Here is a 14,484-nt window from a genome sequence, read left to right on the forward strand (position 1 = left end):
AGTACAAGTTCTGCAAGGATGTATAGTTTCTATTCAGGATCTAGACTGTAGCCATAGTCCATGGTGCTGTTTACCTATAAGTGGTATCAAACATTTAACATGGAGAACAATGTTGTTGTTAGTTGCCCTCGAGTCAACTCCAAATCATAGCGACCCTGTGGATGAGACATCTACAAGAATCCCTATCCTCCATTGCCTTGCCAGAGAGACTGCAAGCCCTTGCCCATAACCCGCCTGATCAAGTCTATCCATCTTGTCTTCCTCTCTCTCTTCTACCCTCTACCTTTCCTAGCATTATTGTTTCTTCTAGTGAATGGTGCCTTCTCATTATGTGGCTAAAGTACGATAGTCTCAACTTGATCATCTTAGCTTCCAAGGAGAGCTCTGGTCTGATCTGTTCAAGAGCCCATTTGTTTGTTTTCTTGGCTGTCCACGGGATCTAAGTACTCTTCTCCAGCACCACATTTCGATTGAGTTGGTTTTCTTTCTTTTTGCTTCCTTCACTGTCCAGCTCTTGCATCCATACATGGTAGCTGGGAATACAATGGCCTGAACGATTCTGACTTTAGTGCTCAGTTGTATGTCTTTGCTCTTCAGGACCTTTTCCAGTTCTTTCATAGCTGCCCTTCTCATTTCTAGTCTTCTTATTTCTTGACTGCAGTCTCCGTTCTTGTCAATGTTTGATCCTAGATATGGCAATTCCTTAACTATTTCAATTTTCTCATTATCTAGATTGAATATAGTTCAACATAGAACATAGTTAAATGTTTTTTTCATACCTCAGCCAATTGCCATTATTTTTCAGTATCTCAAGCAAATCTTCACCAAAATTGGAAAGATCATTCCCACTAGAGAAGTAATCACCACATCCTAAGATAAAAACAAAATAAAAGAACAGTAAAAGAAAAAGAAAAATGAATGAGACTGCCAAGTAACATGCAATTAATTAGGTTTCTGCCATCTAATAGCAATTGTTTCTTGTCCCTGTGATAATCCCCCTCTGCAGATCAACCTCAAATTCTCAGATGCCTCCAAAGATTATTGCTGCCACCAGGATCCCCACTGGATCAGCTATATATATACACTATATACACAGGGGGGCCTGGAACCAAACTCCAACAGATACCAAGGGCCCACTGTATAATGTTCTTTGGACTATTACATACATTCTAATACTCAGAGCCATAGGAAGTCAATGTCAAATCTCCTCCGAACAAATCTTGCCATGAAACCACTAGGATATGTTTGTCTTAGGGTTGCCATAAGTTGAAAACAACTTGAAGACACACAACAAAAACAAAACTGGTACATTGTTTGTATAGTGACCATGTGGTAGAGCAGGAAATGTTAATACATTCTTTTTCATTTCCGCCCTCCATTTTTTAAAGTTGTACTTTATTGTAATGTTTGATGTGGGATACCTTGGATGGCATATCGAAAGAAAAGCAGTACTGTAATGGGACCTTCTCTAAAACCTTATGTTACATTTACCTCTTATCCACAGGGGCTCCCTAGTCACTGACACTTGCCCTGCATTTAACACTATAGCAGATATTTCCTGGAACAGACAAATTCAGGACACAAGGAGAGGGATTGGCACTGCCCCATTAAGTGACAGTGGCTCCTGGGGGTTGCAGTCCCTTCTATTTGGGCTATAGTATTGTTACAGCCTGCCATAGCCCTAACGGAGTTCAAGGGATCAAGGCAGTCTGCCCCCACCTGCTCTGGTTGACACCAACCTCTGGTACACCTGAAGGATGTAAGAGGATATCTAAAGTGCTGAACCTATTTTGAGAATGGCTCCTTTTTAGATCAGGAAAAAAAAAACCCAGAGCAGATTCATCATCCCACTGGCATGGAAGTAATCAGGTTCCTCTGCATCTGTTATAGTGGCAGGTTACAGACCGCTGAAAAGCGGTGGCCTGCACCCACCCATTTCCCCGCCGGATCGGGGCCTCAGCAGCTAGAGCGGCAGCCGCTGAGGCCCCGATCCACCGCTTTCCAGGCCGCAGGGAAGCAGCAAAACGCCGCTTCCCTGCCGCCTGGAAAGGGGTGTCCTTGGGGTTCCAAGTCCCAAGGACACCCTGCAAAGGCAGGGAGGAGGAGAAAGGGGCCGCTTGGCCCCTTTCTCCTCTGCGTTGCTGGGCGCAGCCGTCTGAAGGCTGCGCCCAGTGACACAAAGCCAGGAAGGAGCTCCGAAACGGAGCTCCTTCTGGGGCCTTGGAAAGGGCGCACTAGGTGCCCTGGAGCGGCCCCAATATGTCACAACCGCGCTGCCTCGTTTGGAGACGGCACAGTGGTGTCGTAGTGATGGCGGCGGCTGTGTGGAATGGCCGCTGCCATTTTCTACGCGCGGAGCACATACTAGCGTTAGGGGCGTCCGGAAAGGACACCCCTTTCTAACCCTAGTACGCGTTCGTCGCGTACTTTAAGGCCCGTTTGTAACGGGCCTAAGTCTTCATACACCTTCTTAGCTATACTGTACTTACCATCATAAGTTATACTCCAAAACCATATAAATGCAAAATCGTTTTTATAAAAAAGTTACAACTATTGTATAGCAGTTACAAGCATTTTGTGTCCTTTATTAATACAGGGGTACCTCGGGTTACGAAATTAATTCGTTCCGCCGCCGCTTTCGTAACCCGAAAAGCCTTCGCAAGCCGAAAACCCATAGGCGCTAATGGGGAAAAGCCGCGATTTCGTGTGAAATAGCGCCGAAAAGCACCAAAATTTTCTTCGTAACCCGAAATAACCTTCGTAACCCGGAACAGTTATTTCCTATGGGATTTTTTCGTATCCCGGAAATTTTGTAACGTGGGTATTTCGTATCCCGGGGTACCACTGTATATATCACATTAGTTATCCATTCTTTACTACCTTATCTAAATCTATTCATATCAAACTATTTAATTTTAGACCAGTAATTAAAAAAAAAACACCTAAAATTGTTATTAAAATCTTCATTCCCCTTGCTTCTTCTTTTCACTATACACTTTTCATAGTTACACAAAAGTATAATACTATAAATTATATTACTAATTCATTTCCCCCATTCTTTTCTCCTTCATTTCCCCCCTTCCCCAAGTGCTCCCCATCACCAGAGCCTAGTATCTTATTACTCTACCCTCCAAAATTGTAACTCTTCCTTCTTTTAAAAGCCTTTTGTACAAATATTTTCCATATTGCTTCAAAGTCATTTCTCTTCATGATTCCTTTTTTAACCTTAATTCCGCAAGTTAACCTATCATTAATTGTTATTTGCCATATCTCTTTGTACCAATCTTGTATTTGTAGATCTCCCTGATCTTTCCACTTTTTTGCTATAATTAATCTCGCCACTGTTAATAGCTTTGTAATTAGATCCTTTATAGCCTGGGTACCACCAAAAAACTTGCCTAGCTATTCCAGAAGGTTCCAAAGGTGCTCTGTACAGGAATATCCAATTGCGTAATTCACAGAGACCACAGAGAAGAGCTAATTCTCATTCACATATTGCAATGGCAATATGGAGGCGTTCTGAATCTCTCATCTGCTTTCTTGAATCTACAAATGGGAAGCAAAGGGTAGAGGTCCTCCTGATTAGTCTGGCCTACAAAGAAACCACTGCAGTTCAAGAGCTTTCAGCATGTGTTCCTTCAAGCATTGGAAATTGGAAACACATGCTTGTTAAAGACCAAAGGCCAAGATACAGACAGGAAGTCTGTATTTATCTTTTCCCCAGAGAATAAATTTCAAGCTCGACGCAGCAGTTATAACTGAGCAGATTTCAAGAGACAGGAAAACAGCCACCTTTCGTCCTGGCAGGTGGATATTCTTTCTCCTGCTTTCCTCCCACAGGGGATAATTTTTGGGCTCTGTTAATAGCAACCCTTTCGGAACTTCCAGGAGATTAAATACCTGTTATAACGATTAAGGTGGAATCATCCTCGGCTGCTTCTTCAAGTGCTTGCATAATTTCTCTGTACATCTGCATGAAAAGGGAAAGAAGAAGATGGGGAAGAGAGGGAGGAGAGCATTCAACCAATCTCAACTGGATATTCTAAATGGAACAAACTGTGGAACTCCCTCCTTTACTATGTTTTAGAGAGACAGTAAAGACTAATAAGTTTATCACACATCATTTCCAGGGTAGAATCAGGATGGAACGGGCAAGAACGGGTGTTATTTCACAGGAAAAAGCCTCAAATGCCACCAGGAGTCTGCAAGCCATTCCCCAGCCATGCTATGGTAACCAATTTTGAAGAAAGATCAGGTTAGAAATGACATGTGATAAACTTATATAACATGTCATCATAGCATGCCATCAAACTTCTAATGTTGTGTTCTTATTTTATCATAATGAATGTTCTGCTCCTGTTTCCATTTTATTGTTCTGATGTATTTGCTCTATTTTATTTTTACAAAATTAAAAAAAAAATTGCTTTGCCTGTTCCCATCTCCTTTACTGATCAGCTGCCTCTCTTTGCTTTCCTATCTTTATCTGTGGAGCATCACATTCCATTTAAAATTCTTATTAGCAGCACAGGATATACCCTCTTTCCATGCTGTACTTGTGGATAGTTGAATACAGAACTAATAGAAGAATTCTCATCTAGATTCAGGGATGATAAAGAAAATGATTATCAACCAAAATCCAGAGCTTAGAACAGCTCTCAGAATCTCTCAGACAGCATGCACTGAAGAGTTTTGGATTTGTAAATAAAAATGAACTTCCCCAAGTTCTGAAAACAGTATTTAAAACCAAGCCATGTAGGAATATAGGAAAGTGCCTTCCACTGATACATCTGGTCCAGTATTGTTAACCATGGACAATACACTATTATAGCAGTATTATTCCACTTTAACTGCCATGACTGCCTCCTGTGAAATCTTGGGATTTGCAGTTTAAGGAGGGGCATTCAGGATTCTCAGTGAGAGAGCTCTTAGGCTTCACGAAACTACAAATCCCAGGATTTCACAGAATGTAGTGTGATATTGATCCATGATTGGCAGCAAGCAACTGCCTAGAGTTTCAGGTAGATTTTTTTGTTTTTGTTTTTGGTAGCCCTGAAGGGAGATAGAGATTGAATATATTAGTAGGTTGGGCCTTCTTTAATATATATAGTACTTGAATGAAGACTGGAATCCTATTGGGCAGTGATGAATATGTAACTACAGTGTTGTGTCTTCTTCCCAGGATCCAGTTTCAGACTATTACAGACAGTGAATCAGAAAGACAAGGTGTCATACCTGGTTCCTAGATCCCAGGTTCAGACTATGACACAGACAGGGAAACATAAGACTAGGGAGATGTGCCAGTGCTTGAAACAGACAGTGACACTCCCCAGCAGCCATAGTACATAGACATGGACTCAACAGTACCTATTATAACCAAATGTAGATGAGAAAGGATGGGGCTGGAACACTCAGAGTATTTAAGCAGGAAACATCAATAAATCAGATAATGGCTGCAGGAGGCTGCCAGACCATAAGTATTCTACCAACTCCCAATGCTGTTGCTGACAACCAGCCATTCTGCAGGAGACAATACCTTTGTCTCTTTATTCCTGGCTCATGTTTCCAAAGAACTTTGGACCCTGCATTGTAAGCTGACCACGCTACTGATCACTTCCTTGGACTGATGCCTTGGATTTATTGGTGTACCCTACTGCCCTTGAGGAGCCAGTGTGGTGTGGTTGTTTGAGTGTCGGACTATGACTCAGGAGACCAGGGTTTGATTCCTGCTCAGTCATGATGGTGCAGAGAGTCTATAGTTTTACTAAATCACTAGTGTTCAAACATTTCACATCATGTACCATATCTTAGGTATCATTCCATTCTGGGACATTTTTTTCCATAACTGACAAACATTATCTTCTTTTAGTCAGTCAATCAAGTGTCATTGTACTGTCACAACATTGCAAACGCTATCCGTCAAGAACATGTTTCAGTGAATAGTAATACAAATACAGTAGTCTGACCCAGAGCAAATCACATCCATTCCCTTGCTGAAGTTGGTAAAATATTTCCTAATCTGAGCACAAAAAAATTGGGCAACTTTCCAACATGCACGTTACCATCACTAAGTATAATCAGTAGGCTATTTACTTGCAATTTAGTGACCAAAAAACAAAAAGAAGTCCAGAAACATATGTGCATTTCCTTAATCATTTTTAATCTCAGGCAACCAAGAATTATTATAATGAAAATAATAAAAGTACACCTTTAAAACTCTTTTGAAGAGTGTGGAACAGCCCATAAGTTGCCATTTCAACCAATAATTGATACTAAGCAAGGTCAACCAATAAAAGTGCACATATTAGAAATTAAAGATCGCATTTAGCTCATTAAAAGCTCTGAAATTATTCTATATTGAAATTACGCCTGACCTTTTTTTTCTTCTTAAAAAGTTGTTACTGCTCTCTCTCTTTGACCCTGTGTAGCCAGTTTTGACATTAATGCTCCCTTAAGTACAGCCAGAAGTGGATAACAACCAGTTCATAAAGTGTTCCAAGATTTACACATGGAAGAAAAAAAGGGGGATCTCTGTACAGTCGTCTTCTGCTAAGACTGCTCATGCAAGGGCATCTCAATTCTACATCTAGCACTATGAATGCATGAGATGGACATATCCTCCAAAATTTCACCGATGAGAAACATAACACGAGTGGTCAAGTAACATCAGAACGCGGTTAAAATGGCAGCATTTATTAAAGAGATCAAAAATATAAGCTAGGAGAGAGTGCAGCAGGTTGGTTTCATCTCATTCTACACTGGAAAAGCAAGATTTTGGCCTCTCCCTCCTCCCTTCCTCTCTCCCTCCGCTGAGTTAATTGAATGCAAATTACTTTTGTACTTCGAACCCAGTTTGCATCAATGGAATTAAATTGAAGACAAAAGGAGACAGTGGGAGAAGGAGAGAAAAATTGGGACATTTTAAAAGCAACTGAAAAAAGTAGGTTAACAGAGGCTTATTGGTACTGTCCCTGCCAAATCTGGACAGTCGAAGGCTATTAATTGCAACAGGACAGGGCTGAATTGAAGTTAGACCAAGTTCCTATGCTTCCGAATGATCTGATTTCATTTGAGACTCCGCCAGCAACAGAAATTGTATCTCTAACCAAGCACAACAATCAATAGCTAACTGGTTAGATATGAGAAAACTGGAGCCCCATGAATTAAAAGAAGGGAAAGCCAAAAAGAAAGTCACCTTTTTTGCAGGTATACACCAAACACAATATAATCCCCATTCTTTAAAAAATAGGTCAATAGTAACTACAGAAAAGACCACTGAAATTCAGGCTCTGACATAACAATGACAATCAATACAGACAAAACCTGAAATTTCTTGTCAGTCTTGGAACCTGGCAGGTTGGAGATAGTGATTTTCTAGATTATATAAATAAGTTTCAAATCCTGCTGTTTCAAGACACTTGGCTAAGGCAGGAAATTTGGTTGCCTGGATATGTAGCTTATTCAACTACTGCAATATCTTCCCTCATGGGTGGTAGACCAAGTGGAGATTTGGCTAGACTGACATCTACTTCTCTTTCAAGCCCAATAACTCAGCTTGGGCTGATTCCATATGCTATGGCTGTGTTTATAAAGATACATTGCACTCTTATATTTTTGTTAACACCTATGTCTCTCCCAAGAGCTCAACATATTATGATGAAGATTGTTGGAATAAAATAGAAGATTAATTAGCTGAGCTTGAGTTAGGGCTTTAGGAAGCCCATCTGAATTGTGGGAATATTTAGAAGCCTGAAACTCTAAAGATATGAAGACCAATGATTCTGGGCTCATTTTTAGACATTCGTAACAAAACTAAATGTAACGTTAATTAATGGCTCTCATTTAGACAACTCAAAGGAAGAGTTTACTTATATAAGTAACTTTAGTACAAGAACAGTAGATTATGCAATGATTTCCTACTCTTTTCAATTTTTATTTCTCTCTTTTACAGTTGATTCAGTAGTTGGTAGTGATTATCAGTCACTGAGGAGATTATTGCATATCATTCTCAGAACGTTCTGCATCGTAACGTGATGGGAACGTTCCTGGAATGGATATTACTGCATTGAGTAAACTGGAATGTGATGAGAACGTTATTGGAACGCATTTTACCGCACAGCGCTTCCTAGAACATTTTCCATGGCGGTCCCTTCAAGCCGAGAGAAATCCGTTCTCTCATTCCTCTGTCTACTGATTGGCTGAAAGAATGACAGGCAGGGAGGCAGGCAGGCGAGCGACTGCAGTGAGGGAAGGGGTGTGTGTGTGTGAGGGGGGGAAGAAGGAGGGAGGGAAGGAAGGAAGGAAAAAGGGAGGAAAGGTGGGACAAGGGAGAGAAGAGGAAAGGAGGGAAAGAGAGAGAAAAAGAGAGGGAAAGAGGGGACCAGGGCAGAGAGCAAGAGGGAGAGGGTCTGGCTCTTTGCTATGGAATTCTGGGAGTTGTTTGCTTGCTTTTGTGTGGTGCTCCAAACAGAGGAGCTTTTGTGGGTTCCCTCCTGGAGGGAAGAAGACGCCACCCGCTCGCCCGCTTCCATCTGGGCTGCGGCCCAAGGGACTCCCTGCTGCCCTGGAGGACGCCGCTGCCTTCTCCACCTGGCAGCGGCCCTGGTGAGGACTCTTTGTTTGCCGCCGTGGTCGTGTCTTTGAAAGGGGAGGGGCCAGGTGAGAGCGGCCCCTCATACAGCGGTAGTTGGCTCCCGAAGAGGACGACCACCCCCCCGCCCGCTTCATCTGGGCTCGGCCCAGGGCCCCGGCCCGAGGACGCCGTTCTTCCTCCACCTGGCAGCGGCCGGTGAGAACTTTTTTGGCCCGCCGCCCGGCGTCTTGAAAGGGGAGGGGCCAGGTGAAAGCGGACCCTCATAAGCCGCTCGCCGGCCTACCCGAAGAGGACGCCACCACGCTCGCCAGCTTCCATCTGGGTGCGGCCCAAGGGACTCCTGCTGCCCGGAGGGACGCCGCTGCTTCTCCACTGGCAGCGGGCCGGTAGGACTTTTGTTGCCCGCAGGCGTCTTTAAGGGGGGGCCAGGTAAAGCGCCCCTCATAGCCGCTCCCGGCCCTCCCAAGAGGACGCCACCCGCCCGCTTCATTGGCTGCCCCCAAGGGCTCCCTGCTCCCTGGAGGAGCTTCTCCACCTGGCAGCGGCCCTGGTGAGGACTCTTTGTTTGCCGCCGTGGTCGTGTCTTTGAAAGGGGAGGGGCCAGGTGAGAGCGGCCCCTCATAAGCCGGCTCGTCGGCCTCCCCGAAGAGGACGCCACCCGCCCGCCCGCTTCCATCTGGGCTGCGGCCCAAAGGACTCTCCTTTACCCCTATACCATCGGGGAGGAGCGCCAAGGACAATTTGCCTGGCGCCACTGTTGCGTTCCTTTTGGAGGGAGGGAATTTGAGAGGGGGGTGTAGGTTTTATTGTCAGGGGATTGTTTTTCTGCTTTGTATTATACTGCTTTTTCTGTTTTGTATTATACTGTTTTTTTCTGCATTGTATTATGTATTATGTACTGTATTTTTATATTGTTGGCATTGTATGGTATTGCATTGTTTTTTTCCTGTGCATTGTTTGCTTTGTATTTTGCTTTGTATTTTGAGACTCTGTTGTAAGCCGCCTTGATCACATGGAAAGGCGGGGTATAAATAAAACTAAAAAAAAAGGAGGAGAAGGTCCTGGGCATCCCTGGCATCCCTGCCTCCTGCATGCTGACAGCACAGGAGTCCTGCTGGACATGACACCAGAGGCCCCCTGCAGAAGCAGCCAGACCCTCTCTCTCTTGCTCTCTGCCCTGGTCCCCTCTTTCCCTCTCTCTTTCTCTCTCTTTCCCTCCTTTCCACTTCTCTCCCTTGTCCCACCTTCCCTCACTGCAGTCGCTCGCCTGCCTATCATTCTTTCAGCCAATCAGGAGACGGAGGAATGAGAGAATGGATTTGAGAACGGATAAGAATATGCACAGACCTCTGTTGGAACGTTCTCATCATGTTACAGCTCGCTCGGAACACATCTACAGTAATCTGTACCCTCCCTGGAACACATGTGGAACACATGTAGAACACATTTGGAACTCAATGGGAACACATACGTGCAGTATACTCAAATGTGTTCCGTTCCCATTGGGTTCTCAGAACGTTCTGAGAACGCAGTGCGGTATTCTTCTTAGATTCTCCTTGCAGTGGCCTAATAGTGCTACCATGAATGCTGGTCTCCATATGAACTTTGAGCAAGTACTACTAACACCAGATAAAAGGATTAAATGGAATCCCTTGCTGCAATCAGGTACTTTATTCAGAAGAATTTTTGAAACTGAGAAATGATCTGGTCCAAACATCCAGTATTGAGTTAGCAAATCAATTATATGTACAATTTACAAACACCTAAAATCATTCTTCTTAAAAAAAGGTATCTCTGGCTGGACATTATCAAGCTAAAGGGAATAACATATGGTTTGATAAGGACTGCAGCAATCAGAAAAGGAAAATGGAAAAAGTCATTAAATTATTCTAGTAATTCCTCTATAATTCAGTTATATTTTTATGACATGCGTAAAAGGTATCAAAATTAATTAGAGAGAAAAAAGGGATTTACTATAAAGAACAGTGGAAGAAATTAGGCCTAGTGCTTTTACAAAAGAACCCATCTAAATTCTGGGAAACAATTGCAAGGCTGGAAAAAAGATCAGTTCCCATTTTAGAGGAAACTATTGTTAAGACCAATTGAGAAAGATATTTTAGGAGGATATTTAATGAACCTGACCATTCTATGACATCTTCTGAGAATTATACTGAATGCAACTGGGAGCACCACTGGGGAAGTGTTTCAGTAGATAGGGCCAAGTAACTAATTCTAAGATTTTAAAAAAGCAAAGCCCCTGGTGAAGATAGTTTTCCACCAGATTCCCTTATTGCATTCCCTAACTGGTGGGCTCCAATTTTAGCATCATTTTTTTCCTTAATCAACAACTCTGGAATTACACCATCAAATTGGTCATCTGCTATGATGGTCACAGTCTATAAAAAGGATCCTAGAAACGATCCAGCAAATTACAGGCCATTTTGCCTTTTGGCTGTCTTAAGGAAGATTTATGCCAGATCTCTTCTTGATAACTGGAATACTTTTTGGAAGATCAAGCAATGCTAGCTCCAGAACAGGTTGGCTTTTGTTAAGGCAGGTCAACTTTGGATAGTTGTTTTATGTTCAGATTTATTATTGACAAATATCTGGCCAGAATTGTAAATTGTTTTTGTAGCATTCATTGATTTGAAAGCTTCTTTCAATCCTATCTCAGGGGAACACCTCTGGATTAAATTACAATCTATGGGCATTGATATGAAACTTTAAAAATGTATAAAGATAGATCTTTGAAAGTCAGAATAGATGAAGGACATTTATCTGACCCAGTACCAGTAACAAAAGGAGTAAGCTAATGGTGTTTACTTGCTACTCTTCTCTTCAATGTATTTATCAGTGTGCAGTGGCGTTCTTAAGAGGTAACCAATATTTTTCCAGTCAAAATTGGAAATAAGAAATATTCAATCCTCCTGTATGCAGATGGCACAATCCTGATTCCCTACACTCAATGAGGCCTATGTAGCTTGCTGAATCAGTTCAGCTTATATTCTAAGAATGAACTGTTTTCTATCAATTACCACCGATACCCAGCCCAATACAGCACTGGAGTCTGGTCATATGGCATAGGTCTGGGGAAAAGCCAGCATAAAAATGCAGAGGGGGAGAGATAAATAAATGTATAGAGAATGGGTTTTCAACACTGGTATATCGTTGAGCTATGGAGGCCTGAATCTAATTAATAATCTGAATTAGAGAAGGCCTTTTGAATTCTAAGAGTCAAATTGCTGAACAGTTAAGTCAACATTTATTTAAACTTTAAGGATTCATTCGGTCTACTGTAGTTGAGACTTTAGGTCATGACACTGAATAAGTTGCACAGGCCAACAGTAGCCTGAAATAGTAGCTCAGAGATGTTTGGCTAAAACAGACAGATCTTAATGACATTGTTTACATGGTCATTTATTCTGACATGAAATTGGGATACGCCAAGATCCCATCATTACCCTGGAACAATTTTTATGCTTTTCAAATGACTTCAATCTCTAATTAACCCCTTGATCATATAGATTTAAAAGGGAATGAAACCCATTAGAAAGTTCTCATTTCAAGATAATAGCTCACATTATGAAGCTTTGAGAGATGCAATTTGCAAAAGGGCAAAAACCTACATTTTCTTTGAAGAACATTTTGATTAAAGGGCCATGAAATATATCACATTTCTGTGAGACGGCTTCTTTCTAGAAAAAGAATGTTATGAATCTTTCTTGACCAAATTTTACCATTTGGCTAATTTAACTGGAACAAATGTCCAGTTATTAATTCACTTTTTGGCATGCATATCCTGCTAGTATTTGACAAATAAGTTACGTATTATAGGGCTATACATACTATCCTGGCTGGATGGGGCCCACGGCAACCTCATGCCGTGGCCCCAATCTGGCCTTTGGAATGTGCAAAAAGGAGCCACAAAAAGCAGGTCCTTTTTGCACCCTCTAAAACAGTGGTTCCCAACCTGTGTCAGGACCCCTTTGGGGGTCGAATGACCCTTTCATGGGGGTCTCCTAAGACCACTGGAAAACACCTATTTAATTACAGTTATGAAGTAGCAATGAAAATAATTTCATGGGTTTGGGTCACCACAACATGAGGAACTGTATTAAGGGGTCATGGCATTAGGAAGGTTGGGAACCACTGCTCTAAAGGGTGCCATAGCTGTGGCGGCATGGCTGTACGGTGCCCCTTCAGCACTGCTTTATCTGGACACAGCACCAGAGATACATCATGATGCCATGTGCCATGTGGAGCGGCACATGGCATCATGGCACTCTGGGGATGGAGTCAAGGCATGTGTTATCAGGATGCTGCGCCCTGACTCCGCCCACAGGCCAGCCTTCCAGGCCGGTCTGTATAGGGCCTATGTATATAATTGCAACAAATCTGGATTCAGTAACATGGAAGTTACTTTACTATACTTACCACAAGATTAATAGCATTTTTTTTGTCTGGGCGATTCAACATTATTTTTGTGATCTTGTTCTTGGTGGTGACCAGTAGAGTTTTATATTCACCTTTCCTCTGAGCAGAAGCTGTCATTTTCCTGTTGACAGAATCACAAGGCACCAAGTTGGAGGGAGTATCTACCCATACAAGGTCAACTCTATTCTCTGTTCAACAAAACATGAAATTATCAAAAAGTCCAAAAATATAAACCTGAGTTGTTAATTGCATCCTATTTATTTACTGAAGAATTACAGTTATATTCCACTTTTCTTCCTCCAAGGAGGCATACTAAGGTTGTATGAGTGTAATTCAATACAAGTTGGATCAGTGAATAAGTTGTACTGCCAGATGAGTTGAACCTCCTGTCAGCCTTCTTCACTGTTCAGTTTTCACAATGCTACATAAAATATGGAAATACTATGCCATGGCTGAGTTTGATATTCAGTGGTGTATCTTTACACTTCACAGTCTTAATCTAATAACTTCATAGCTGCCTTCCATGTCCTAGTCTTCTTATCCTTTCTTGAGCCAACGTATAGACTGTTCTTCAGTATCTTGATATCTTCCCTATAAATAACTAAGTCCAAGAGCAAATCAAGCCTGAACTCTCCCTAGAAACCAAAATGGCTAAACCAAGCTTCGCAGGTTATCATACTTTATCATGAGAGGACTCATTGGAAAAGATGATAATGCCTGGAAAAGTAGAAGACCATATTACAGATGGATTGGCTCAATAAAGGAAGCCACAGCACTGAGCTTGCAAGATGTGAGCAGGGATGACTGGGACTCTTGCAGGTCTCTTATTCACAAGATTACCATAAACTGAAGCTGACTTGACTGAAAATAACAACAAATATTTGTACTTAGTAGAATTGCAAAATAATACTCAGAGTGTAAATTCTATGAGTTTTAACACTAATTCAGTAGCTGTCATATGGTATCAATTTTTCCTTTCTGGGTAAAATCCATCGAAGTCCCAACACTGATAACTGAAGGAGAGAGAGAGATGCAAAATTTTAAAAAATGTTTACAGTACTTGAAAAATATTTTTTCTTAATTTGTATGCTATTTAAAAATGCCATAATTATGCAAGCTATCACCATGCAATCTCATACAGGGGAACTCTCAAGTAAATAAGGCTTTCTTCCAGATAGTGTTGGAAATGTAACTCCTCTGCACTGAAGAGTCAAGAGTGGGCAGCAGCAATAGAGTTAGAAAGTCTGAGTGACCCAAAGTATCCTCCTCACTCTCTCAGTTCTTCCCTAGAATGTAGCTAGATTAGAATAGTACCCTAAGTAACTACAATACCTTTGAATGGTATTCCTATAATAAAGCTTTTACTTTGTTTCTCTAAGTCTAAACTATTGGTGTCTTTGCTGCTTAGTCAGGATCTCTAACTGGTGCGTGTACTAATTCTAACAGAACTTCATCACAGT

At 41.9% G+C, this 14,484-nt stretch overlaps 2 protein-coding genes across 2 annotated transcripts in view; both read right to left on the bottom strand.

Moving 5' to 3' along the window:
- Positions 1-14,484, bottom strand: part of LOC121928148 — a 448,580-nt gene that overhangs the window by 196,662 nt on the left and 237,434 nt on the right. The window lies entirely within an intron of this gene.
- Positions 1-14,484, bottom strand: part of LOC121928149 (enoyl-CoA delta isomerase 2-like) — a 41,572-nt gene that overhangs the window by 23,854 nt on the left and 3,234 nt on the right. The window contains exons 2-4 of the mRNA XM_042462482.1: positions 13,025-13,145; positions 3,901-3,970; positions 780-870 (exon numbers count right to left, since the gene is read on the bottom strand). Coding sequence (XP_042318416.1) covers positions 780-870; positions 3,901-3,970; positions 13,025-13,141 — 278 coding nt within the window. The 5' untranslated portion in view covers positions 13,142-13,145. The remainder of the gene's footprint in view (positions 1-779; positions 871-3,900; positions 3,971-13,024; positions 13,146-14,484) is intronic.

The sequence above is a fragment of the Sceloporus undulatus genome, chromosome 4 (genome assembly GCF_019175285.1).
Source record: "Sceloporus undulatus isolate JIND9_A2432 ecotype Alabama chromosome 4, SceUnd_v1.1, whole genome shotgun sequence".
In the NCBI taxonomy this organism is placed as follows: Eukaryota; Metazoa; Chordata; class Lepidosauria; order Squamata; family Phrynosomatidae; genus Sceloporus; species Sceloporus undulatus.